Here is a 27,891-nt window from a genome sequence, read left to right as displayed (position 1 = left end):
CAGCATCTTTTCAAGTTCACTATGAAGGGGTAGTGGTATCCACACAGAAGCCCCAAAATGCTCTAATTGAACAGAATGTCAAAATAAACTGATAAGTGTTTATTTTTGTCTTTCTTCCTCCAGCCATAGTTCTATTCTGCTTCTAGATCTCCTTCCTTTCAATGTATTATCATAGACTATTTAATATTTACTAACTTCTAAATGTACTATATCATTTTCTCTAGAGAAAATAACTGTTCCTCAACACTTCTGATTATCTTAAAATATTACATAATTATAAATTTTTAAGCTTTTTTACTATGTAATCATTAATATTTTATTATATTTTAATATGCTTTGATATACATGCTGCATTTATTGCTTTGCTCATGGGACAAAATAAACTATTACACAGAGTATAAGAAATCCAAACAAATTTCATTTTTAAAAAATTGTACAGTTTCAATCATTAAAACAAGTATTAAGCATAGTCATTCTCCTAAATCTGTCTGTTGTTCAAACTGTGTATAAAAATCACTCATGCCTCAGTGGATAAGATTATGTAATTAAAATGCAAATTTCAGTATAGGTCATGGCTCACTGAGTAGTTAAAAATAACTTTAAATGTTATCATGACATTCCACTGTATGTCAATTTGTCGGAATATATTTTGAGACTTCACAAATTAATTCTTCCACTAGATTTCTAATTTCATTTTTTAGAATGAAAATGAAAATGAACAAATCAGGAATGTTTTCAAATTTGGTGAAAGAAAATTATCTCTCAATTCCTTGTTATTGTAAATGGCATGACTCTCCTGCTATGAGGATCGTAGGCACTCTAATCCAGAAACAATTAATCTCCTTCAAGTTTAATAATATCAAGTGCTCTTTTTCTGTATTTCAGAAATATGTTGGTATTTTTTCAAAATATAAATAAGGGTTAAAGTTTAAACTTGAAAGTTTAAGAATTGCTATGTCACAGAAAAGTATATATCCTATCTAGATTTTCTTATTTTTTTGTGTAATAAACTATATATGTGATTATTTTTGTTTTATTTTTCATTTTTAAGCTAATAAATAATATCTAAATATATGTTCATTAAAAACAAGTCAAACACATAAAATATATAAAATAAACATGAAAGTGGATCTCTCCATCAGCTCCAATGCTTTTTTAGAGAACATTCAAGATTAACCATCTCAATAGATAACCATCCTAAAACTTGAAAAAGAAAAGAAACCTGTGCACATAGGCATAAAAGACTCCAAACGATGAAATCATCGTATGTGAATGTTTATTTTTGAACTTTTATTTCTGCGCATATAGAACTATTTGAGTTTGTTGCTATTATAATCCATAGAATGATTGTAAAAATTTATGTAACCATTCCGTTATTGATGTCACAATTGTTTTGTCTTAATTTTTCTATTATATGTAATTTTTTTCTGTTCACAATATCCTTTAAAAACGATTAGTATTGTGCCAAATAATATTGATACATAATACAAAACCACCCTCCAAAAACTATAACAATTCACACTCACCAATAGCATGAGAATATCTGAATATTTAAATGATTAAATTTTATTTTTTAAAGATTTTATTTTAAATGATTAAATTAAAAAAACAAATATATCAGTTAACTGATGGTATCTGTGCTTCAAAAAATAACTGTATTCACCAGTTCATTAAGGTATGAGATAATATAGCTAAAATGTACTTTCTTACATTTTCTATGTCTCTATGTATTTCACTTGACCATAATGAAATAATAAATCATCGAATTCATATTTTTTATTTGGATTTTTGAATATAATTGCAATTTATCATTGCCTTCTTACAAGAAATACAATCTTGGTGATAAATACACAAGCTCAAGGAAGATATTCTTTTGTTCCAAATCTCAAAATCAAGATAACCTAAACTCAGGAAATTTTGAGCTATTGATACCACTCTACACGTCTCATCACAAGCTTAACTTCACCCAAGTCTTTCATATACATTCTACATACAGAAATTGTGGATTTGAATTTAGTAGATTAATACTTGGAGACTCACCTGAAACTCTGCAATTTTTCCATCATTACCATCAGACACCTACTCATGGATTCTAATCTTGTACTCAGATTTTGATAAAAAGGCAAGATCCAACTTTACGCTTTCTAGAATAAACATGCTTTAACTTCACTAATGGAGAACAGATGGAATGTAAAAGATTAGAACAGGAGTCACTGAGAAAATAAGAATCAAAAAATTAAAAATAGAACTTCCCTACCATCAGTAATTGCACTACTGGGTATTTATTCAAATAATACAAAAACATTAGTTCAAAAGGATATATGCACCCCTATGCTTATCACAGCATTATTTACAATAGCCAAATTATGGAAAGAGCCGAAGTGTCCATTGATAGAAGAAAGGATAAAGATACATAATGGAATATTATTCAGCCATAAAAAAGAATGGAATCTTGCCATTTGCAACTACATGGATGGAGCTAGAGAGTATAATGCTAGGCAAAATAAGTTAGTCAGAGAAAGACAAATACCATATGATTTCTCTCATATATGGAATTTAAAAAATAAAACAAATGAACAAAAGGAAAAAAGAAAGAAAGAGATAAACAAGAAACAAACCCTTAACTATAGAGAACAAACTGATGTTACCAGAGGTGGGTGGGGGATGGGTAAATAGGTGATGGGGATTAAAAGTAAGTACACTTATCATGATGAGCACTGAGTAATGTATAGAATTGTTGAATCACTATATTGTACACCTGAAACTTATTGAACAATGTATGTTAACTATACTGGAATTAAAATAAAAACCTTTAAAAAAACACGAATCATAAGAAAGATGGAGCAGCAACATTAACATCAGAGAAAATAGACTTTAGGCTAAGAAATATAGAAAAGACATCTCATGATGACAAAAATATCAGTATCTTACTAATATATGGCAATTATAAATGTAGAAACCTAGTATATAATGAACAAATGACAAAACTAAAATTTTTTTTAAATGATAGTTGGAGAATTAGACATTATCATAATACTTGATAAAACAACTAATCAAAAAGTCGGTAAAAATATATAAGACTTAAATAACACTATCAACCATTTTGACATACCTGACATTTGAAAAACATGTTTTACCCCAAATCAACAGAGTACATGCATACGTTTTATAAACATATATGTATTATGTTCCAGGATAAACTATAACATAAACCTCAATGAAATTTAAAGATTTGGAATCATATGAAATATGCTCTCTGACTAAATCTATATTAAATTAGAAATTAAAAACAGTAAGAAATAGGGAAGATTCAAAAACATTTGGAAATTAAACACTTCTCTAAACTACCATGGTTAGAAGAATAAATCACTAATAAAGTGACAAAATATTGTGAGTGTATTGTAAATGAAAATACAACATATCAAACTTGAGGAGAGTCAGTCAAACACTACTTAAGAAGAATTTAGAACTCTTAAAATATATATTAGAGAAGAATAATGAATTTTTGTTAACAACTTAGATTAAAATAAAATGCATGCATTTCTAGAAAGACCTAAATTACCAAGTCTTACTCAAAAAAAAAGCAAATGGCCTGAATAGTCCTATCCTTTCAAAAGAATATAAATTTTAGTTACAAACCTACAAATAAATAAAACTCCTGGTCTAGATAGCTTAACTGGGGGAATTTTGCCAAATACTTGAAGAAAAAGTAATCCCAGTGCTGCACAAACTTTTTCAGAAAATTCAAGAAGAGTGAATATTTCCCAACTGAATCTCTAAACCTACAATTACTCTGATATTAGGTCATATAAATCCCTAAATATTTGGAAATTAAACAACATTCTTCCAAATATTTATGGGCAAAATAAGAACACAATAATAAGTTAGAAACTATCTTGAATGAAGTAAGTGAAAATATAGCACATCACATTTAATTTCACATAAAGGCATTAAAAGAAGAGAAAATTACAAACCAATATCTCAGAAACATATATGCAAAAATTCTTGACAACTTTTTTGAAAATTGAATCCAATAACATATAAAAAACTTAAACCATTTTGATCAAGTGGGGTATATCCAAAAAATGAAAGATTGGTTTAACTTCTGAAAATAAATTAATATAATACACTATATTAATAGACTACAAGGCATTTGACAAAATCTAGCATTCATTCATGATAAAAACTTTTCAACAAAGTCATAATGAAAGGGATTTCTTCAACATGATGAAGGGCATATCATACTTAATGTTGAAACAGTTAATGCTCTCTCCCAAAGATCAGAAACAAAGTATGAATGTCCACTCTCACCAAATGTAGTGTGCATTTTACTGGAGAATCTTACATTGCCATAAATCAATGAAAGATAAAATAAAATGTACCTATGTTGGAAAGGAATAATTAAAAATATATTTATTCACAGACAAACATGATCATCTATAGATCCTAGAAATTAGAATGATTTTTGCAAGATTAAAGAACACAAAATCAAAATAACAATCATTTGTATCTCTATTACATTAGCAAAGAAAAACTAGAAATTGAATTTAAGAAATGTTAAAATGTTTATACCATCTAAAAAATATGAACTACTTAGGGATAAATCTGGTAAAATATATACAACATCTACGCACTGAACAATAAAAACTATTTCTGAGAGAAATTAAAGAAAATTTAAAAAATGGAGAGATATGCCCAGTACAAGGATCTCAAAACTCAATATTGGTAAATGTCAACTTTCCTAAATTTAGTTACAGATTCAAAGCAATCCCTATAAAAATCTAAATACCCCTAAAAATAGAGCGGCAATTTGATTTTTTTTTAAATGTAGAAACAGCAAGAGCTTCAAGTAGTTAAAATAATTTCATGTAAGAATTACATAGCTAAGGAACCTAAACTCCTGATTTCATATTAAAAGGCTACAGTAACTGAGATGGTGTGATATTAGTGTCAAAATATATAAATAGACCGGCTCAACAAAATTGAATGTCCAGAAATTCATCTGCACATAATTATCAATTTATTTTTTGATAAAAGCATGAAACAATTCAATTGATAAAGAATAGTATTTTCAACAAACACTGAAACAATTAGTTATTAATTTAAAAATAACTTGCCTCTCTACCTCAGTCTTAAAACAAGCATTAGCACCAAATAGATCAAAGACATGAGAGAACATTATAAAACAAAAATATCTTAAGAATAAACATAGGTGAAAATTTCTGTTTTGGATTAGTCAAAGATTTCTTTTTTTTTTAAATATTTTTATTTATTTTTTTGACAGAGAGATGGAGCCAGAGAGCACAAGCGGAGGGGGCCATGGCAGAGGGAGAAGGAGAAGCAGGCTCCCCACTGAGCAGAGATCATGATGCGGAGCTCAATGAGGGGCTCGATCCCAGGACCCTAGGATGATGACCTGACCTGAAGGCAAACATTTAACTTACTGAGCCACCCAGGCACCCCTAGTCAAAGATTTCTTAAATATAATGCCAAAAGCATGATCCATTAAAATATGATAAATTGGACTTCATCATAATTAAGAACTTCTAATTTGGGGCAGCATATTTGAATACACACTTCACAAAAGAAAATATATCGATGGCAAATAAGCACATGAAAAGATGCTCAACATTATTAGTCATTAGAGAAATGCAAATTAAAACCACAATGAGAGATCATAACTGGTCTTTCTATTAGAATGCCTAAATCTAAAAACTGACCATACCAGGAACTCTTTTTACACGGCTAGTATGACAAATGGTCAGCTGGGAAAACATACACCCCAATATTATCCAGCTATTCCGTGACTAGTATTTTACCCCCAAAATAAGAGCATATGTCAACACAAAGACTTGTCCAAAAATATTTATAGAAGCTTTATCTGTAGTACACTTTCGTGTAAGTTTTGCTTGCAACAGAACAAATGTACATTACCAGGTGAATGGATGGTTATGTAAGTGGTGGTATAGCCAGCAATGAAATATTACTCAGTAATAAATGGAATGAAGAACTGATGCATAAGGTAACAAGGACAAAACTAAAAATAATTATGCTATGTGAAACAAGCCAGATGAATAATTATACATACTGATGATTTCATTTAGATAAAATTCTGGAAAATGTAAACCGATCTGTAGTGGCAGAAAGAAGGCTGGGGATGAAGTAAGGGTGGGATTGAGGGAGGATAAGATTAGGCACCTCCCCTGGCTATGCACAAGCTGTCTCCTCTCAAGCTGGATTTTGTATTTCCCAAATTGGAATGTGCAAGGATCTAAATGTCATTTTAAGTCTGGAAAAGTAATAGAGAGTAGATCCTGAGGAGAATTCTTTATGAGCATTTCTTTGTGAGGCAACTTCTACAGGTGAAACATTGCTGCAAAGAAAGTTCATGGAAAGTTGAGCTTTTACCTATTCATCCTTGGCTGTAACTGTACAAATGATCCCATCCCTTATCTAGTGTTCCACTGTTTCCCCATCAGTGCCTTCTCCTTAATATAAAATTCTGTGTACACTGTATAATATATATTATCTTATCCTATCATCCTATCATCTACTGATTCATCAATGTATTTTCCTACCAGTTAAACAACTCTCTTCCAAGATTTCTAAAATGTAGTTAATTTTATCATTATACTAACTAATTTTTGTGCATAATTTGGTGTGTGTTCAACTGTAAAATACTTTTTGTCCTCTTTTTCCTATGAAACCTCTGCCACTATCTTTTCACACTGATTTATAAGCTAGTTGCTTTTACAAGAATTCATTTATAGGGAAATACTAATTTTGAGGAGGATTCTCCTTTAAATCATAGAATGCCATGATATTTTATCACCAAGTATTATAAAATGGACTAAAACAATAACCGGTTCATTATCCCCAGATTATGTGACTCTGTTTTGTTGTCAACATTTATAAAAGTTTTCTTTCCTATTGAAAAGAACCTGGGTTTTGAAATCCAAAATAAAAACAAATTGCCATCTCATTAATAGAATATTTTGCTTAAAAATGACACACAGGGGGCACCTGGTGGCTCAGTCTGTTAAGCATCTGGGGTCCTGGGGTCCTGGGATCAAGCCCCAAGTCAGGCTTCTTGCTCAGTGGGGAGTCTGCTTTTCCTTCTCCTTCTGCCCCTCCCCCCCTTGTGCTCTTTCTCTCTCCTTCTCTCAAATAAATAAGATCTTTTTTAAAAAAAGGATTAAAAATTATACACAGATGCACACATTTCAAGGAAGTTTAAATGAGTGAAGGAAATACACATCTCATTAGATTATAAATCTTAGGCTAGCTGGTTTCAAATGATGCCTGGGGCAGGACCAGACAATGAGTAGGTCTGAGCAGACAGGCTGCCCTGGGAATGTGAGTTGCCAATTTCAGGGTCCCTGTGTTGCTGGAGAAGAGGCACTGGAACTAGATCAAGTTAAAATACCACAGAACTGACTGTCTTACCAAGATTCAGCTGTTTTTCTTGAATATAGGCACACCTCATTTTATTTTGCTTTGCAGGTACCACAATTTTTTTTTTTTTTTTTTTACAAATTGAAGGCTTACAGCAACTCAATGTTGAACAAGTCTCTCAGTGCTATTTGCTCACCTTGTGTATCTGTCAAATTCCGGTAGTTCTTGCAATATTTCAAACTTTTTCATTATTGTTGTATTTGTTATGGTGATCTGTGATCGATGACCTTTCATGTTACTATGGTAATTATTTGGAGGCTCCACAGACTGTCCCCATATAAGATGGAGAACCCAATCAATAAATGTTATTTGTGGGGGCGCCTGGGTGGCTCAGCCATTTAAGCATCTGCCTTCGGCTCAGGTCATGTTCCTGGGGTCCTGGGATCAAGCCCCACATCGGGCTCCCTGCTCAGTGAGGAGCTTGCTTCTCCCTCTGCCTGCAGCTCCCCCTGCTTGTGCTCGCTCTCTCTTGCTCTCTTTCGAATAAATAAATAAATAAATAAACAAATAAAATCTCTAAAAAAAATGTTACTTGTGTTCTGACTGCTCCATTGGCCAGGCTGTTCCCCCATCTCCCTCCCTCTTCTCAAGTGTTTCTACAGTTTGAAACACAACAATCTTCAAATTAGGCCAATTAATAACCCTACAATGGCCTCTAAGAGTTCAAGTGAAAGGAAAAGTCACACATCTCTCACTTTAAATCAAAAGTCAGAAATGACTAAGCTTAGTAAGGAAGGTATTTCAAAAGTAATAGGCTGGGGACACCTGGGTGGCTCGGTCATTGAGCGTCTGCCTTCAGCTCAGGTCATGATCCCAGGGTCCTAGGATCAAGCCCTGCCTCATGCTCCCTGCTCAGCGGGGAGCCTGCTTCTCCCTCTCCCATTCCCCCTGCTTGTGTTTCCTCTCTCGCTGTGTCTCTCTCTGTCAAATAAATAAATAAAATCTTAAAAAAAATAAAAGTTAGATAGGCTGAAAGATATGCCAAATAGCCAACTTGTGAATGCAAAGGAACAGTTCTTGGGGGAAATTAAAAGTGCTACTCCAGTGAACACACAAATGATAAGAAAGTGAAACAGCCTTATTGCTGTTACAGAGAAAGTTGTAATGGTCTGAACAGAAGATCAAACCAGCCAACGCTTGCTTAAGCCAAATCTTTATCTAGAGTAAGGCCCTAACTCTCTTCAGTTCTATGAAGTGAGAGAAGTAAGCAAACTGCAGAAGAAAAATGTGAAGGTAGTAGAGGTTGGTTCATGAGGTTTAAAGAAAGAAACCACTTCCATAATATAAAAGTGCAAGGTGGAGCAGCAAGTACTGATGTAGAAGCTGCAGCAAGTTATCCAGAATATCTAGCTAAGATAATTAATGAAGGTGCCTACACTAAGCAACAGATTTTCAGTGTAGGTGAAATGGCCTTTTATTGGAAGAAGATGCCATCTAGACTTTCATAGCTAAAGAGGAGAAGTCAATGCCTTGCTTCAAAGCTTCAATGGACAGGCAGACTCTCCTGTTAGAGGCTAATGCAGCTGGTGACTTTAAGCTAAAGCCAATGCTCACTTACCATTCTGAAAATCCTAGGGCCCTTCATAATTATGCTACCTCTATTCAACCTGTGCTCTATCAATGGAAAAACAAAAGCTGGTCAACAGCACATCTGTTTACAACATGGTTTACTGAATATTTTACACCCACTGTTGAGGCCTACTTCTCAGGAAAAAAGTATTCCTTTCAAAGTATTACTGCTCATTGACATCTGGTCACCCAAGATCTCTGATGGAGATGTACAATGAGATTAATGTTGTTAGTATGCCTGCTAACACAACATCCATTCTGTAGCCCTTGGGTCAAGGAGTAATTTTGACTTTCAAGTCTCCTTATTAAAGAAACACATTTCATAAGGCTATAGCTGCCACAGATAGTGATTTCTCTGATGAATCTGGGCAAAGTAATTGAAAACCTTGTGAAAAGGATTGACCATCCCAGATGCCATTAAGAACATTTATGATTCATGGAAAAAGGTAAAATATCAACATTAAGTAGAGTCTGGAAGAAGTTTATTCCAACCCTCATGGGTGACTTTGAGGAGTTCCAGACTTCACGGAGGGAGTAACTACAGGCAGGGTGGAAATAGCAAAAGAACTAGAATTAGAAATGGAGCCTGCAGGTGTGACTGAATTGCTGCAATCTTGTGACCAGAGTTGAACAGATAAGGAGTTGCTTCTTATGGATGAGCAAAAAAAGGGGTTTTTTTTTGAGATAGATTCTACTCCTGGTGAGAATGCTGTTAAAATTGTTTAAACAACAAGAAAGAATTTAGAATGTTACATAAACTTAGTTGATAAAGCAGCGGAGGGTGGGGGGTGTTGAGAGGATTGACTCCAATTTTGAAAGAAGTTCTACTGTGGGTGAAATCCTGTTCAATAGCATTACACCCACATGAACATCACATGTAACAAAGAAATCATGCATCAAAGGACAAGTCAAATGATAAATCAAACTTCACTGTTGTCTTATTTTGAGAACTTATTACAGTCACCCCAACATTTCACAAACATCCCTTCCCTAATTTGTCAGCAACCACCAACATTGAGGCAAGACCCCCCAATCCAAGTCAGATTATGACTTGCCGAAAATTCAGATGATAGTTCACAATTTTGTTTTGATAGTTCACATTTTTACCAATAAAGTTTTTTTTTTAATTATGGTATGTACTTTTTTTAGACATAATGCTATTGCACACTTAATAGATTGAAGTACCATGTAAACAACTTTCATTTGTCCTGGGAAACAAAAAAAAATTCATTTGACTCACTGTATTGTGATATTCACTTTATACTGGTGGTCTGGAACTGAACCTGCAATATTCTCAAGGTGTGCCTATAAATGTTCCCTGGGTTCAGCAAGCCTTTGGTGAATTTTCAAAGTTGTGAAAAGTTTATTGGGACCATTTCCACAGCTTTTTGTTGCTTTTACAGAAAAGCAAACTTTTGGATGTCCTTAATCCTCTTTCTTCTTTGATGCTACTCCAAAAATGGATTTTTAAAGTGTTCTTTAATTTCTAGCTCTCCCAACACAATTAGAGACAATTGGTCACTCTTCTCCCTGTTGTCACCAGCATTCTATAAATTCTCTCTCTATATCTATAATTATGTATCCAAATTATTATAACTAGACAAGATGAATGCTTCTATAAGATAAACTACCTGAGATAACATTTTATTTATTTTGAATTAATATAATTTTTAATGTATTCAAACTATTATAATTTAATGATACTATTTCGCATAGTGCCTGATATAAAGGGAGCTCATTATATTAATATTTTTATGGTGAATTAATCCTCCTTAACCTTTCTCCTTGGTAATCACAGAAGATATTCATTGTAAAATGTTATTTTTATGAGAATAATGAGGTATGCTTCACAGTGAAGGAATTTTAGTTCATAATGATTAAAAATGGTGAATACAGTAAATTATTACATAGAGGATTTAAGTATATACAGCAGTGTGATATAGGTCTGCTCATCTAAATGATCTCTAATTTACTGAGTAAATCATCGCAACATAATTTTATACCTCTGAGTATCACTGTTTAACAGATACTTAACAGATACTTAACAGCAAGACCACTGTCACCCCTTTCCATGCTTTTTCAGTAAACATATCAATTGAAACTGAATTTCAGTGCATTTTTTTATAAATAAATTGGATCAAAATCATAATACAGAAAACAGATGGTTATGTTCTAGATGCACAGAGAAAATGAGAAAGTTACTCCTAATAAAAAAGTGAACTAGGAGATACACAATTGTAATTTCAAGCCTAGACAATAATTAAGATTAAACCAAATCCCAATAGCCTTGGTTTAATATAATTTTTAACTTATTTGATTCCCAGACATTTTAATAATAAAAATGGTTTAGAGTTTATTGAGGTATAATGCCGTAAACAAATAGCACATATTTAAAGGGTAAAGTTTAATAAGTTTTGCCATATTTATGCATCCATAAAACCATCACTACAATCAACATAATGAACATATCCATCACCACAAAGTTCCTCTATAATCCCTTTCTGTTGCCACCACCCCCGTTTCCCAGGCAACTGCTGATTTGCTGTACCTTAATTTGTAATTCCTAGAATATCATATCAATAGAAGCATGCGGCATATACTCTATTTTTGGAGGGAAGAGTGCCTGGTTACTTTCACTCAGTGCAATAATTTTGAGATTCATCTATGTTGTAGCATTTATCAAGAGTGTGTTCCTTTTTACTGGTAAGTAATATTCCATTATATAGATATGACACTAAATGTCCATTCGTCTTTTGGAATTTGAGTTGTTTCCAGTTTGGGGCTATTAACTTATAAAGCTACTATGAACATTTGTGAACAAGTCTTTGTAAGAACACATGCTTGCATTTCCTAGGAGTGGACTGGCTAGATCATATGGTAGGCGTAGATTTAACTTTTCATTAACTGCTAGACTCTTCAAAGTGTTTGTGCCATTTTATATTCCCACCAGCAGTGTATAACAATTCCACTTTCTCCTTGCCAATACTTAGCATGAACAGTTATAATTAGCCATTCTAGTGTATATGTAGTGGTATTTCATTGTGTTTTTAATTTGCATGTTCTTTATGGTTTATGAGGTTGAGTATTTTTTCATGTGCTTATTTGATATTTGGGTACATCTCTGGTGAAGTGTCTTTTCAAATTTTGACACATTTTCTTTTATTGAGTTTTTTTTCTAAATATTCAGTTTTCAGTTGTTAAAAAATATATTCTAGAGGCAAATCCTTTATTAGATATACAATTTGCAAATATTTTTTTTTTTTTTAAAGATTTTTATTTATTTATTTGAGACAGAGAGAATGAGAGAGACAGAGAGCACATGAGAGGGGGGAGGGTCAGAGGGAGAAGCAGGCTCCCTGCCAAGCAGGGAGCCCGATGCGGGACTCGATCCCGGGACTCCAGGATCATGACCTGAGCCGAAGGCAGTCGCTTAACCAACTGAGCCACCCAGGCGCCCAATTTGCAAATATTTTCTTCCAGTCTGTGCCCTGTATTTTTCTTTAAGAGTCTCTTTTGAAAAAATGAAGCTTTAAATTTTGAGGAATTCTCAGATTTCATTTCATTTCTTATTATTTAAAGACATTCCCAAAGACCTTTACCTTGAGGTGTCTACCAGAAGCATGATATGTAAGGAGCTAAGGATAGAACAAGAAATAATACCTTTATCTTTAGGAGTTTACAGTTGAGTTTGGGCTGGGAGAAGGAGGATGGGTTAATAGAGAATACCACAAAATGTGATAAATACAGTAAGAAAGAAATGTTGAAGATCCTGTAGAAACTTGTTGTTTAAGTGTAAAAATAAAAACCTAAAATTTCTAGACATAAACAGTGGATCATTTTTTACTTTTGTTAATCTTGAAATGAAAAAATCTTTCTAAGTACAACACAAATCCTATGAGCCATAAAAGTCTTTTATGCTGGGGCACCTGGGTGGCTTAGTCGGTTAAGGTCCAACACTTGATTTCTGCTCAAGTCATGATCTCAGGGTTGTGAGATCAAGTCCTGTGTCAGGCTCTGCAGTTGGCATGGAGCCTGCTTAAGATTCTCTTTCCTGGTGGCTCAGTCGTTAGGCGTCTGCCTTCAGCTCGGGTCATGATCCCAGGGTCCTGGGATCGAGCCCCGCATCGGGCTCCCTGCTAAGCAGGGAGCCTGCTTCTCCCTCTCCCACTCCCCCTGCTTGTGTTCCCTCTCTCGCTGTCTCTCTCTCTGTCAAAAAAAAAAAAAAAAACCTTAAAAAAAAAAAAGATTCTCTCTCCTCCCCCTACCCCCACTTGTGTTCTCTCTCTCTCTAAATAATTAAATAAATAATTAAATCTTTAAAAAAAATTTTTTGCTAACTTAGGCCACACAGAAATACAAGGGGTGAATTTCCTTCGTGTATTGTGTATGCAATACTAACAAATAAAAAAAAATGGAAGAAAATAGAAACATATTCAAAATTTGAAGATGGACCTATAAAAGTATAAACTAATGTCACTTAAAGATGCTCAACCTCGCACATCTTAGAAATGCATTTTAAATAGCAAGCACATACATTTTTCCAATTATTCCAATAGTAAAGACTGAAAGCCAAAGGATGGCGAATAAATAACTGTAGTCTGAGGTGATTCCTATATGCAGAATTGCAAAATAGAACTTGTATTGGGAACAACAGAGCTAACACACATCTGAGCTCAAAGCAAAACAAAACAAAATGCAATTTCTTGTTGCAGGAACTGAATAGGGAACTTAAATCAACAAAATGATTGGAAATTGAAAAGAGAGGGTTCTCCAGGGAAAGGCATAAGACTTAAGCACAGGAACTTGGGAATGAAATCCTCACAAGGGGAAGGAGGAAGGAGACTAGACCCTAATACTTTTCAGATTCAACACCTTCATCAGATTATTGTGTATCTTCTCGAGATTTTTTTTTATTTTTTCTTTTTTTATTCCTTTAAAAGAATATGTTTATGTATCATTTCAACCCCTTTATTAAAACACAGTGGCTTACTTTGTTCCCTATTCTTCACTTTGCTATTGCCACTTAATAAACTTTCTTGGATAACCTTCTATACTAGTACCAACAGAACTAGCTTATCCTTTTAATGGTTGCACAGTATTCCACTCATTGGATATTGAGGTCATTTCAGATCCTTTGTTGGTGTGGGTTTGTTTCTATTCACCCTGCTCAGGAGTTAGCTTGGTTCTTTAATCTGAAGACTCAAGGAAATTCTTAGCCATCATCTCTCTTCATACATTGCCTCTCATATGTTTTCTCCATTCTTTCTGCAGATTTTATTTTTTAAATTTTTTTTTAGTTTCTCAATTTAAAGTTCATGGCTTACATTAACTTTTATGTTTTTCACCCCTTTCTGTGTGTGCTGTGTTCTGATGACATTCTCTTTCAATTCATCTTCATCTATTCTATTGTTCAATTGGTTAATTGATTTTAATTTTAAATATGCTCTTTTTAAAATTTTTTAACTCCTATTTGATTCTTTTGCAAATCCACATTTTTTAACACCACATCCTGTTTTTGACTTATAATTTCCTTCCTTTACTTAAAAAGCACATGATAATTAAAAATAGTTTTAGATTTTTTGGAAGGGAACTGGGTGGTGCAGTCAGTTAAGTGTCCAGCTTTTGATTTTGGCTCAGATCATGATCTCAGGGTTGTGAGATTAAGTCCCATGTCAGGTTCTGTGCTGGACGTGGAACCTGCTTTAGATTCTGTTTCCTTCTCCCTCTATCCCTCCCCCACTCAAAAAATAAGTTTGGATTTTTTTAATCTCTAAATTATGTTTTCCCCTATCGTGGTCTATTTACTCAATAATTTAACATTTTGAATTCAAATCTCTTCTTTAATGAGAGTAGTTTTATTGAAAGTCTCATGCATTCTGGTTTGTGGGAGTGTCCCTACAGAGCTAAGTTCTAACTCTGGCCCCTATTAGACAGTAGTGATATCCCCCAGTCCCCTTTATGTTTTATTTTATTCTAATTTCTCCGGTTGGGGTAGCTGTACCACATGATAGCACAAATTCAAAATCGAATCCTACAGGAAGCAAAAGACTTCTGTTCAAGTGGGTGACATCCTTTCTTTTCTTTTTTGAGACCTAGGACATCAGGGATATGAGGGGATATGATTTTCATTCATAACACTTGAATATTTTAACATATACCTAAATTATTCAATCAAAAGCATATGTATAAACATATATCTTTATATCTAATCAAAGTTTCATAAAACTTTACATGAAAATTAAGTTAGAAAAAAAATTGAGATTCAAGTAAAACAATGTGGTTTAGTCCAAGATAAGAGTGCTGTTTGAATGCTAAATATGGAGGAAAAATGAGATTATATGTGTTTTCAAATTTTCATTCATTAAAGTGGTTCACATTTTATTAAATAGGGAATGTACCTTGGTCTCCTAATGCACTGGTATCAAGTTATGCAGGTGAGTTTTCCAATAGTGTGTATATATGAATATTGAACTATAAACAAATTCTATTTCCTGGAAGTCTTCATTTCCATGATGGAAAGTAGTAAGGTAAAAATCTATTAACTCTTGCTTTCAGTTTTTAAAATGCCAAGAAGAATTCATTATGATTTTAAAAAATGTTAAATGCTAAGAAATTTGAAATAAAATTTTGGTATAATAATATTAATAGGCTAGCAAATAAAAAGCTATGAATACTAATGCTTACCTACATTTATTATATATGTGTGGGTTGGAATATTGAACAGTTTTATTATTTACTTTATATTTAAGTTTTTTCCAGATTCTTTTTTACTTTACCATTATTCAAAACCTAGATAAACGCAGAGGTGGCAAAGAATGCCAATTGAGGGAAAATGTAGGAAGTGTCAAATGTAGTTGTCATCATAAATAAAGAATAACCGTGGGGTTATTAGGATTATGAAATATTTATAGTAACATAAATTACACTAATTATTAATACTTCACATGTTGAGGTTAGAAAGGGCAAGGATGGATGATAACACAAATATTAGAGTCATTCTTAAAGAAACATTCATCATTTATATTTTTGGCAAGAATTCCACAAATGAATAGATCTACATTTTATGTATCTGACTATAAAACAGCTATGTTTACTGATGGGCATTACAACCTTCCCCAGTGGCTGATGTTCCTTTCTATTTGAATAATTTCTCATTAAGGAATTCTCCCTCCACTACAGCCCTATACGCTTGTTAAACTGTATTTCCTATGTAACGTCCTACTGGCGTCAGAAGCATCTGGGATGGAATGAGAGCTACAGTGGGAGTTTCCCAGGTATCATCACAGAGTGAGTGGATCAGTAGCTCTGGGCTAGAGCCCTGTTCTCTGCACCTCAATCAAGGGCTGAGACATAACCACAGTGGAATGTCGTGAGACACATGACACGTACGTCTCTTCAACTTCTGCATCTACCTAAAACATCAGCATGACTCAGGTGTGAGGACCTGAGGCTAGGAAACAGGGTATGCCTATGGCTGGAGAGACACAGTTCAGAGCTTTGCAGACATATTGAGCTCTCCAGAGCTATTTTCAGTAGTGTTTCAGTCACACATAACTTTGTGGGCTAGTCTGGGCTAGTGGCACCATTAATAATATAAATTATACAAGAACATAAATTCTGTATTCTAAAGAACAAATTTAAAATTTTAACATATTAATGTTAATAATGGCATATATTGAGAATTTTATGTTTGTTATTTAATCTACAAAAATAAACATGTAAGGTAGTTGCACTTTTAAAATATTACCGATGAACAACTGAGGTTTGAGAAAAGTAACTTAGTTTCATAAGATGATTATTTAAAATTTCTACCATTGAAATTAACTTGTGATTGACCTACCATTTATAAATAGATAACTTAGATGTTTAGATTTTGATCAATGGTTGCACGTTGAGGTTGATGTTAACGGTAGGAAATGCATGGCCGGCCTTTGCTTCTCCACCATCACGTGAACCTGACACACGGCTGACTTGCGCGAGTCCAAAACTGACCTATACTTACTTTCCTCATTCAAACAAATATTTTTATAATGTTTATGAGGCAATGCAAATTTAAGTTCAGCTTAGTAAAATTATAAGTAGAACCAATTATTGTTTTCTATAATCATTTTATTCTATAATCAATTATCAGTCTATAAATCAACTAAATTCTTGGCTAGATTAATCAGACATCATTTTCATTCTATGCATTCATTTAGACTCATAAAATACCTCATCTAATTTTGAAAATTCCTTCTAACTTTTAGATCAATTAAACATATGTCTCCCATATAAAAATAGGTATTTGAAGGGGCACATGAACCCCAGTGCTTATAGCAGCCGTGTCCAAAATAGCCAAACTGTGGAAAGAGCCCAGAGTCCATCAATGGGTGAATGGATAAAGAAGATGTGGTGTGTGTGTACACACACACACACACACACACAATGCAATATTACTCAGCCATCAAAAGGAATGAAATCTTGCCATTTGTAACGATGTGGATGGAACAGGAGTGTATTATGCTAAGTGAAATAAATCAGTCAGAGAAAGACAAATGCCATATGATTTCACTCATGTGTGAAATTTAAGAAACAAAACAGGTGAACATAGAAGAAGGGAAGGAAAAATAAAATAAAATACAAACAGAGATGGGTGCCTGGGGGGCTCAGTTATTTAAGTGATTGCCTTTGGCTCAGGTCATGATCCTGGAGTCCCAGGATCGAGTCCTGCATCAGGCTCCCTGCTCAGTGGGGAGTCTGCTTCTCCCTCTGACTCTCCCCCCTCTCATGCTCTCTCTCTATCATTATCTCTCTCAATAAATAAATAAAAATCTTAAAAAAAAAATAAAAATAAAAACAGAGAGAGAAGCACACTCTTGACTATAGAGAACAAACTGAGGGTTGCTGGAAGGCAAGTGGGTCAGGGAATCAGGTAATTGGATGAAAGACATTAAGGAGGGCACTTGATGTAACGAGAACTGGGGGTTATATGCAACTGATGAATCACTAAATTCTACCCTTGAAACAAATAATACACTATATGTTAACTAACTCGAACTAAAATAAAATAGGTTTCCCACATGTTAAGATACAGTCAAACTATCTTATGTAAATATCTCTCCTAGGTCTTCAACATTATATTTAAATAAATATATGTATTTTGTCAAATAGAGTTTTTTTTTTTAAACTTTTTTTTTTAACCAACTGAGCCACCCAGGCGTCCCAGTCAAATAGAGTTTTGACTTAGTTTACTTAGATAAAATATTTTTTAAAACTGCTTTTAATATGATTAGAGAAACAGATATATCACATAATATGAAAGAAGTCTAATAAATTATGTATATTCCTGGAGAGCAAATGATAGTGCCAATTATTTCCACATATAAATTAAATGTAATCAAGATTATCTTCGATAATTGATAAAATGAAAGAAATATATGATTTGTCTCTCCAAATATTTTTCCATCTTACCTGCTGGTTTACAGGAAAGTTTCTGTTGATTTTTTTAATCTGCAACAATAAATAAATAATAAAAGTGAGAACAATAAACATAAGGTTACACAAGAGCCCCCAAATTTTATGAGACTCTATTTTTAGTGAGTTCATATATACTGATATTCTAAATTGACATACCAAAATCACTGCATGTCAAACACCAATTGCAATTTTTCTTTAAAATTTTGGCTATCAAAAGTATTCCAAATTTGATATGTAAACATTTTGAAAAATATTTTCATCTAATAATTTTTTCATTTATGAAAAATGAAAAGCTTGTGTTTCCATATAATGTTAAATGACAATCTATGGAGAATATAAAGTAACTTTTGTAATTTATTTCTTCACTTTGAAATATTATATTCAATTTATTTTAACACTCAAGAGAACAGAGGAAATAGAATACTCAAATACTAAAAGATAAAGTACATGTGCCAAAATATTTTCATTTGGGACCCTAAATAAAATATAATATTTACTTTAAGATAATTTAATGAGTGACATTTCAAAACAACTAAAATCAATCTTCGGAGAAAGGATTTCCTCTTTCATATAAACAAACTTCAAAATCCAACTGAAAATTAATATCAGATTTAGACAAATGACCTTCTAACACACAAAGTCTTTGTTCAACAGAATTTTTACTAATTAAAACTAATTTTTATTTTTCATTGATTTTCTAGATAACTTAAAGAATGCTAACTCTGTATGATATAATCATATACCACACTAAACACAGACTGTTTTCACTCAGAAATTGTTTTACTGAGTTATTTTATTGTTCCTTCTTTGTTAGTTTCGGTTCCCTTTGTCTTACTGATAAATGTGAAATGACAGGAAATTTAATGGATATGGTGCACAAAGTTGGAGAATCATTAAATGGCTCATGTACAAGAAAAGACTTACTGGCAACATATGTGTCATTTAAAATAGATAAGAAAAGAAAACTTGAGAAGATTTATGTGATTTCCACAGGGACATGTACAAAAAACATACATCTTTCTTACATAGCTATAGTCATTTCAAAATAGTTTTTGTTTCGGTGAGGAATCAGCTAAAGAAATTTCTAAAACTACTGGTATCCTCAACTAAAATCAGGATAGGTTAGAGACACAGACAGAAAAAACAGCTTCCTGAACATCTTTTATTAATCGATAAAAAAAATCCATATTGAATACTTCATGGAACTATGCTTTTTGCTAGTTCTTATGGATTATTATAAAAAATTGTAAAATTCTACCAATATTTTGCATGGACTCTTGTCTTCCAGCATGAACTATCTGGCGTTGTAACTTTTAATTTTTTAATCTGAAAAAAGTCTGAATAATTTGAATAATTGTAACAATGCTCAGGCCACAGTAATGTACGTAAATGTACACATGCACATACATGTATAGATTTGATAAATGCAAAAAAAAGTGTGGAGACTGTCTCATTCATTTCTAAAATCCTTTTAATGATCGACCAATGTGAGTCATGGTGCTGTAAGTGCTGGAACATGAAAACGAAAGTCTTTCCAAGCTGAGACAATAGCATAATGGGGCTATTTTACAGAGTCTGAAGAGTCCAAGTGGCTACAGTGTGGAGTAAACTTAAGTCAGGGCTGGAGCCACAATATAGATGCATAATAACATTGTCAAGTTTTACAGTCATAGAGACCTGGGTTTGAATTCCAGCTGTAACTATTACTAAATATCATTAAACAGGTTATTAATTATCCTGTGTCTAATTTCCATCTTTTGTAAAATGCCTATAACAATATTAACCACATATATTTGTTGGAAAAATTAAATGAAAAAACAAATGTCCTGAAGTTAGAGCTCAATAAGTGATGATTATCATTAATATAATAAATAATAATATATAAAATTAATATAAAAGAAGTTTAGATTTCTTTTGAAGACAATGAGAATGTTTTTATTTATTTATTTAGTTGTTTATTTATTTATTTTTATTTATTTGAGATAGAGAGAGAGAGAGGGAGAGAGAGCACAGGCAGGGAGAGCGGCAGGCAGAGGGAGAGAGAAGAAGGCTCCCCGCTGAGCAGGGGCTCGATCCCAGGACCTTGAGATCATGACCTGAGGTTCAGGCAGATGCTTAACCAACTGAGCCACCCAGGTGCCCCAACAATAAGAATGTTTTAAAGAAGTTAAACAAAGATGTCTTTTTTCTACTATCCTTTGCAAATACCTTTCTGTTTTCTTGGGCACTCTAAGTTAGGGTTTATATACTCAAGGACCAAGTGAGTGACAACCATGTGTGAACCAGGCTGGGTTCCAGAGTAGAGGTTGCCCACTGTTCACCTACAGAGCCTCAGTCACTTGCAGGCATGCCACAGTTAGAGGGATAAGGAATCAGTTGAAGTTTCTTCAGATGTGAAAGTGTTTATCAGTTGGAAACAGTATGCCTACTTTTACATTTACAAGCATATTCTAGGAAACCTCGATTATAAATAAACACTCAATGTAGAAAATGCTAAATGCTAGAAGTATATTGTTTTAAATTACTCATTTAGTAGTCATAAGAAATCATATCAATAAAATAGCTTGATAAGATAAAAATATTGGAAACATTAATGACAATTTATATTTATTTTTAAAAATAAAGCTGAATGTTATATGGTTGAAATAATGTTTAATTTATTAAATGTAATAAAATACCAAACTGTAAATAATATATTCTTAAATGCATTCATAGAGCAAAGTTTTAAAAATTGTCGGCATTTGGCAACAATATTAATTCTAAATAGTGGGAATCCTAAATTCTCTGCACCATTTTTAGACTGCTCTTCAAATAAGGAAAATTAAAATTTGTCCAAAAGATGTTTTTAATATTAAACTTCTTAGAAACCCATGCTAATTATGTATTATCAGAACCAATAATTTGTGTTATGAGAAGCAGAAAAATTAATATAATCTTGAACAAAAAGAGTCAGTGTCTGAACATGAAGTCTTGAAAAGATGAAAGGACATAACTGCAATCACATCAAACTAGCTCTTTATGGAGCGAGATTACTTAAAGCTATTAATCCTAAGAATGTAAAGGAAACAGTATGATTTTGACCAGGATTGCCTCACCTGTCATTCTACAAGAACAGCAAGTGACGTAGAAAACTACCAAGTAAAATGCATTCAGATGAAGGAAATCCATGTTACAGCTTTTAGTCCAAAAGACAAAGATAAATCTGTAAACACTGAATGTTTTAACATCATGTTGATTTAAGCTAAGAATGTGGAATATAATTAATGTCTATGTGGAAGTATAAGAGGATACAATTTGCATTGTGTATTTTTTTTCAGGAGCCCCTCACATCTTAATAAAAATAGGAAGTATACTTGAATCAGTACTCATAATATAAAGAAATAATAGGGAGAAAGAGGGAGGAGCGGTGGGAGGGAGGGAAGAATAAATAAATCTCCCAAGCAGAAGACTTTTATTTGTGTAGATATTCTACCTTCAAGGCTGAATACAGAATTAGAATTTATGTTGCTACCTTAGGGAAAGACATTTATTTCAAAGACAGCAAAGTTTTTCTATAAATCATTTTTAATCACATACCTCTTTACAAATCTGATGAAACTTATGCGACCTATTCTAAAAGATTTATAGATACTTTAAAACTTTATAGAGAGTTCCAGAAAAGAAGGAAAATTAATACAATGGCTCAAGAAATAGATGATTTGGCCTTCCATCAGGCAGTAAAACATGATTGTCCTACAGAGAAGATGACTACAGCAAAATGAGCTGAGACTGAGAGTGCTATGTCCAAAGCTCCTGCTGTTTGGCATGGCAGGACAAATTTTGAGGAAGTAGACACAGAAAGCACAAATTAGTTTGGGAAATCCCAGTGGAGAGCTTTGGACTCTCTTCCCCAAGTCCTCACAGAATCCCCATACCAAGCATGGTTTCAAAATGATAGAATAGCTGCAGCTAGAGGAAGTGTTTTAATCTGAAGAACAGAATCCAAAATTTCTCATGCCTGCCAGGCTGATGAGAAAATAATAGAAGTGCTGGAAGACAAGAAGAAGCTTCATGACATGTGAGCTGGAGATGTTGGTGGGATCACACACATCAGGAAATGCATCAGGGACAAAGGGTGACATTCAGAGCACATGGGAAGAACTCCACAGAGGAGTTTCCAGGGACCAATACTGAAGTGATACATTATTCCTGCAGGGAGAAGGGGAAGAAAAGGAGAAGAGAACTGGAATTTGAGTATTTACCCCAAAAGATTGAATTCTAATTTAGAAGTGATTAAGATACTAAGAATCACCAAGATTGAATTTACTGCATTAGTAGAAATGGCAGATTGAGTGCCATGAGATTTAAATAGATTTCTGTTAAGAAAATTTTTTAATGAAACCTGAGCACAGTGCTTAGCCAGTAAATTATTGTTTAACCTCTCAGTAGGATTTCCTATCATCTGCTTTTCCTGACTTTTGACAGTGACCTGCATCCATTCATTTGTAGAGGGGATTCTGGAATTTCATTATCCAATTTGTCATGTAACAAAAAAGGATATCACAGATGAAGGTGCACACTTCTGTAATTTTATATGTTCTTGATAAAAGGGAGATGATTAAAAACAATACCCTTCTATAATACTTATACCACACTTCTAAGACACTATTTTAAAAATGCAAATCTTAAATTGGCAGAATCCCATACCATTCAAATCCCTCCATGATCTGGTGCCTGCCTCTCTTGTGGGTCATCTGTATACTAGATCTCTGTATAGAACTACTGGATACATGCCTGGTGCCTTCACTCACACACCCTCTCTCTGACACCACACCACCGGCTCTCTTGCGCACACACACTCTCTCTCCTGTCCCTTTCCCTCCCTGACCCACACTCATTCCCTCTCTCTCTCTCTCTTTTTTTTTTTTTTTCTTTTTCACCTAGCAGGAATCTAGTCTTGTGTGTGTGTGTGTGTGTGTGTGTTTGCCTAAGGTGCACAGAAGTTAAACATCTTTTTTTTTTTTTATTTATTTTTTAAAGATTTTATTTATTTGAAAGAGAGAGACACAGCAAGAGAGGGAACACAAGCAGGGGGAGTGGGAGAGGGAGAAGCAGGCTTCCCACCGAGCAGGGAGCCCAATGCGGGGCTCGATCCCAGAACCCCGGGATCATGACCTGAGCCGAAGGCAGACGCTTAACGACTGAGTCACCCAGGCGCCCCGTTAAACATCTTTTAAATTCACCCTGAATATGGCACAGTCTGGTTCTGTCTGACACCAAAGGCTGTGCTGTTGTACTACCTAATCAAGAACAGTAACCACCACGAAAACGTTTCGAAAACCCTAGTGGAACTGGCCAGTAACTTTCTCTTTTGTATTCCCTGTGGGTCTAATTCTTACATTGTTCTCATTGCATGTGCTTACAGACCTCTGCATCACCATAACCCTTAATTGCACCGCCTTTATCCTCCCTTAGCTTAGCAGTGTGTCCAACTACCTAACAAGTATTGTCAATCACCATTAACCATCTTGTGGGGAATATTGAATGATATTCTTACCTTCTCAAACTCATTAATAATCCTAGATCTGAATCAAAATAATGCCAGTGTTCCTTCTGTTATTGGTGGTACTCTGCAGCTCATCACTAGGGCTCGATGTGAGGCTCTCTTCTGATTTGAAAATCTGTAACTGGTTTAGCTATCCTAATTCTTTTTTAACTAGAATCTGATTTAATCTTCTTTCTTAGTATAATCTTGTAATTATACTTATTACAGAGGCTTCTAATTTATTGAAGGAACCCCATTTTTCCACTTTGTTAATGATTTCCGCATGAGTAAAATTAACAGAAAGGCAAAAAATAATGGAAATCACTACATTAATATATATTTTGGACTAATGATAGCCGTTGGTATTAGGAACTGACATACTCTTGCTCTGCCAAAATATAACATGTTTTTTAATTTTATCAGAAATTCTGGAAATTAAAAAAAAAGAAATTCTGGAAATTTAATTTTTATGACAAATCTCAATATGTAAATTTTAACATTTATTTTAAATTTCAAAGACAGTGAGGACTACATACAAAAACCTATTTGTAAGCCAGGTATGGTTTATGGAAACACATCTAAGGGATGGTTATGTTAAGAAGAAAAGTAATTTAATCTCCTAAATAGATATGCAAAACTATTTTTTAAAATGCAATTCCAATCTTTATAAAAGAATGATAAAGGAAATAGAATAAGTGAAATAAGAAACTAATGATCTTTTTACATTATATAGAATCAACATTTATTTCAAATTAACAAATATCATGATTAAAAATTAAATATATGAAATCAATTTAACAAAAGAATATAAGGAATTGTCCTTATCATTATTATTTAACAGTGGCATTAAAAATTATAACCCAGATAATATGGTGAAAAATAGAATGAAAAATATGACTATTAAAAAAGGCAAAATGCATATGTCATTAGAGGAAGATAATCTACTATATGAAAAATGCCCAAGACAATTAGATTAAAAATGATTTGGGCGCCTGGGTGGCTCAATTGGTTAAGCGACTGCCTTCGGCTCAGGTCATGATCCTGGAGTCCCAGGATCAAGTCCCGCATTGGGCTCCCTGCTCAGCAGGGAGTCTGCTTCTCCCTCTGACCCTCCTCCCTCTCATGCTCTCTGTCTCTCATTCTCTCTCTCGCAGATAAATAAAATCTTAAAAAAAAAAATGATTTTAAGGTATTTGAATACCATGTACATATATCCAAACCAATAGTCTTCTTCAGTTTGAAAAAAAAAAAAAGGTACAGAAATGGAACAAAATACTTTTGATCACCCTAAGAATAAAATTCATAACAATTAACCTAATATGAAATATGGAGATTATGTAGATCCATGCCTGTCAGATTTCTTCCAAATTAAAATTTCTGGTGATATTATTTAAGTGCAACTATATTTAGACTTTATGGGCCCCTCAAGAATAAATGGTCAAATATATCAGAGAGTATTTAAGTTTAATCTCCAAGTCTATTCAAGTGCATTTAGAATTTTAAGTGCATGTAGAATTACAATAATTAAAACAGGGTTTTACCACTGCAAAACTAAATGAGCCAATGACTTTTAACAGATAATTAACTGAATAAATAATATTGAATAATAAATATACTAATAAAAACATAATACATAAATAAAAATAAAAATAAAATAATAAAAATAATTGAATCTAAAATGTATATACTGAGTTAATAATAAAGGTTGTATTTTAAATTTTAACAGAGAGCAATAGTGGAGCAAATGGTAAATTACTTGAACAATGTATCATCCACTAGCCTCCAATGCAGTCCATATTTAATGCAGACATATTTAAGAAAGAAAGCAAAATTATTACGTTCCTAAATAGGATGAGAAAGCATGAAGCACAGCTACCCTCCTGTTGATAACAACTAGAATGGAGTGGTGAACTGACTAAAAGCATTTTGTTTGAAGGCATTTGGGAGCACCTGCTGTCACAAGGGTGAGCATAGGTAAGGTCCCAGACAGATGAGCACACAGAGGTGAGCTGGACTTCTGTAGACACTGGATTGGACTGGAAGAGAGTGAGAAGCATAATTTGCCCAGACAGAGAAAGAAGCAGAAAATTTACTTTTCTCATAGGATAATATTGGCAGCATTTGTGATCTGTAGGGCTTTGAACATAAAATTGGTTTTCACCTCAAGATATTTGCTGAGTTCTAAATCAAGGCAGGACGAAAGGTTAAAAATATTAATCTGAAAATTATGCAAAAGCAGACAACAGTTTTAGAAATTTGCTGTGCTGAGAGGTAAGCAAAGAGAATTCAGAGCCGGCTAAGGAGAGCTCCCAGGAATAGACTGTACTCTCAGCTCAAAGGCCTGGAGGGCTATAGAATTGGGAAAGGAAAAAAAAAATAGAAATAAACAGAACCCTACAAAACTTCAACCCAGCCTTGATCCAGCTGATTGGATTAAGACATAATCTTGGTTTGTGGGACTAAAAAATGTTCATATTCTTTTTCTAAGTACTTATATTAAGATATAATCAGCAGTGTTTTAACTGATTAATATGCCCCCAAAATCCATAGTGCACTATTATTTAATGATATATTTTAAGTAATAATCATCCATTTATTATGTTAAGTAATAATAATCCATTTATTAATTATGATTATTAATTATGATATATGCAAAGTTAAGCACCTATTAGTCCAATAGAAGTAGGTAATCTCAGAATATGATTACTATCATGGGAAACTGTTCATGATTAAATCTTGATTGAACAAAGGATAATATCATCTACACAAAAGGGTGGTAATTTTATTTTATATATGTAAACAGAAATACACATATTTTAATGTATATGTAATAATATGCTAATAAAACACTAGCATTAAATATGTTATTATTGCAATAAATTTTCATGTTATACTCTTCTGCACTTTAATAAAAATCTAAAATTAAAAACAAATGAAAGGATATATTTTAAAATACATTTTTCTACCAACACTAATACTCCAAATGGCAAATGGAGGTTTTGTGTTTGATTTTCTAGAAAACAATAGGCCCAAGAAATATAAAAGTCAAGTAATATAGATATATTCTTGCAGAAGGAGGATTTTGAATAGATTTTTTTAGGGGGAAGAATAATTAAATACCCAACATGAGAAGAATCTTCATGTTTTGGATGAAATGAAATAGAAAAGAAAGTTATTTTCTAGATCTTATAATTAATTACTAAAAATTTTACTTGCTGCGTATCATCTACATAGTTCTATAGATATTAAATAATGTTAGAAAAATGATGCATTCTATTTTATAAAACATTTTCACCATTTATTCTGTCTTCTTATTTTATTCTATTACATTAGGGATAGGGAGTTTTTTTTCTTGTAGGAATCTTTGGTATTGATGAAGTCTTACATTTAAAGAAATAAGTATTTTGAAGCTCTATTATATGCAAGAATATATTCCTATAGTATTAAAAGTTTAATTTAAATTCAGTAGCACTGAATTTAAAGACTTTCATTTCATTAAAGACTTTTCATTAGAACTTTGAATTTTAAGTTTGAGACAGCTTCAAAAAGCTAGAAGGACAAATATAAAGTCATTGAATGCTCATATTACAAATTTTTTCAGATGAATTTCTTATACTAAAGAAATGAAAATAATCATGGTAAATCAACTAATTTAACCAACATCAAAAGTGAACATCTGATAAAATAAATATTATGAACTGTACTTTAAGGAGTAATATTCACTTTGACTAAATGCTGGGGAAAATTATAAGTATGTATCTTCCTTTTTCTTTAACAACATTTCAAAAATGTTAATGGAAACCCCTTAAAGGAAGCTTAATTATTGCAGTAGATCTGTTAAATTGAGATAAGCGTGATATACAACTGGTTGTAGTAAAGATTAGTTT

The 27,891-nt window shown here is 33.0% G+C and overlaps 1 protein-coding gene across 2 annotated transcripts in view; it reads right to left on the bottom strand.

Moving 5' to 3' along the window:
* SNTG1 (syntrophin gamma 1) overlaps positions 1-27,891 on the bottom strand; it is a 342,258-nt gene that overhangs the window by 154,575 nt on the left and 159,792 nt on the right. For both annotated transcript variants that reach the window (XM_021688424.1, XM_021688425.1), the window contains exon 11: positions 18,475-18,513. In XM_021688424.1, the coding sequence (XP_021544099.1) occupies positions 18,475-18,513 (39 nt within the window). The remainder of the gene's footprint in view (positions 1-18,474; positions 18,514-27,891) is intronic.

This window comes from Neomonachus schauinslandi, chromosome 4 (genome assembly GCF_002201575.2).
Source record: "Neomonachus schauinslandi chromosome 4, ASM220157v2, whole genome shotgun sequence".
NCBI classification, from domain to species: Eukaryota; Metazoa; Chordata; class Mammalia; order Carnivora; family Phocidae; genus Neomonachus; species Neomonachus schauinslandi.
This window is presented reverse-complemented; position numbering and strand designations above follow the sequence as displayed.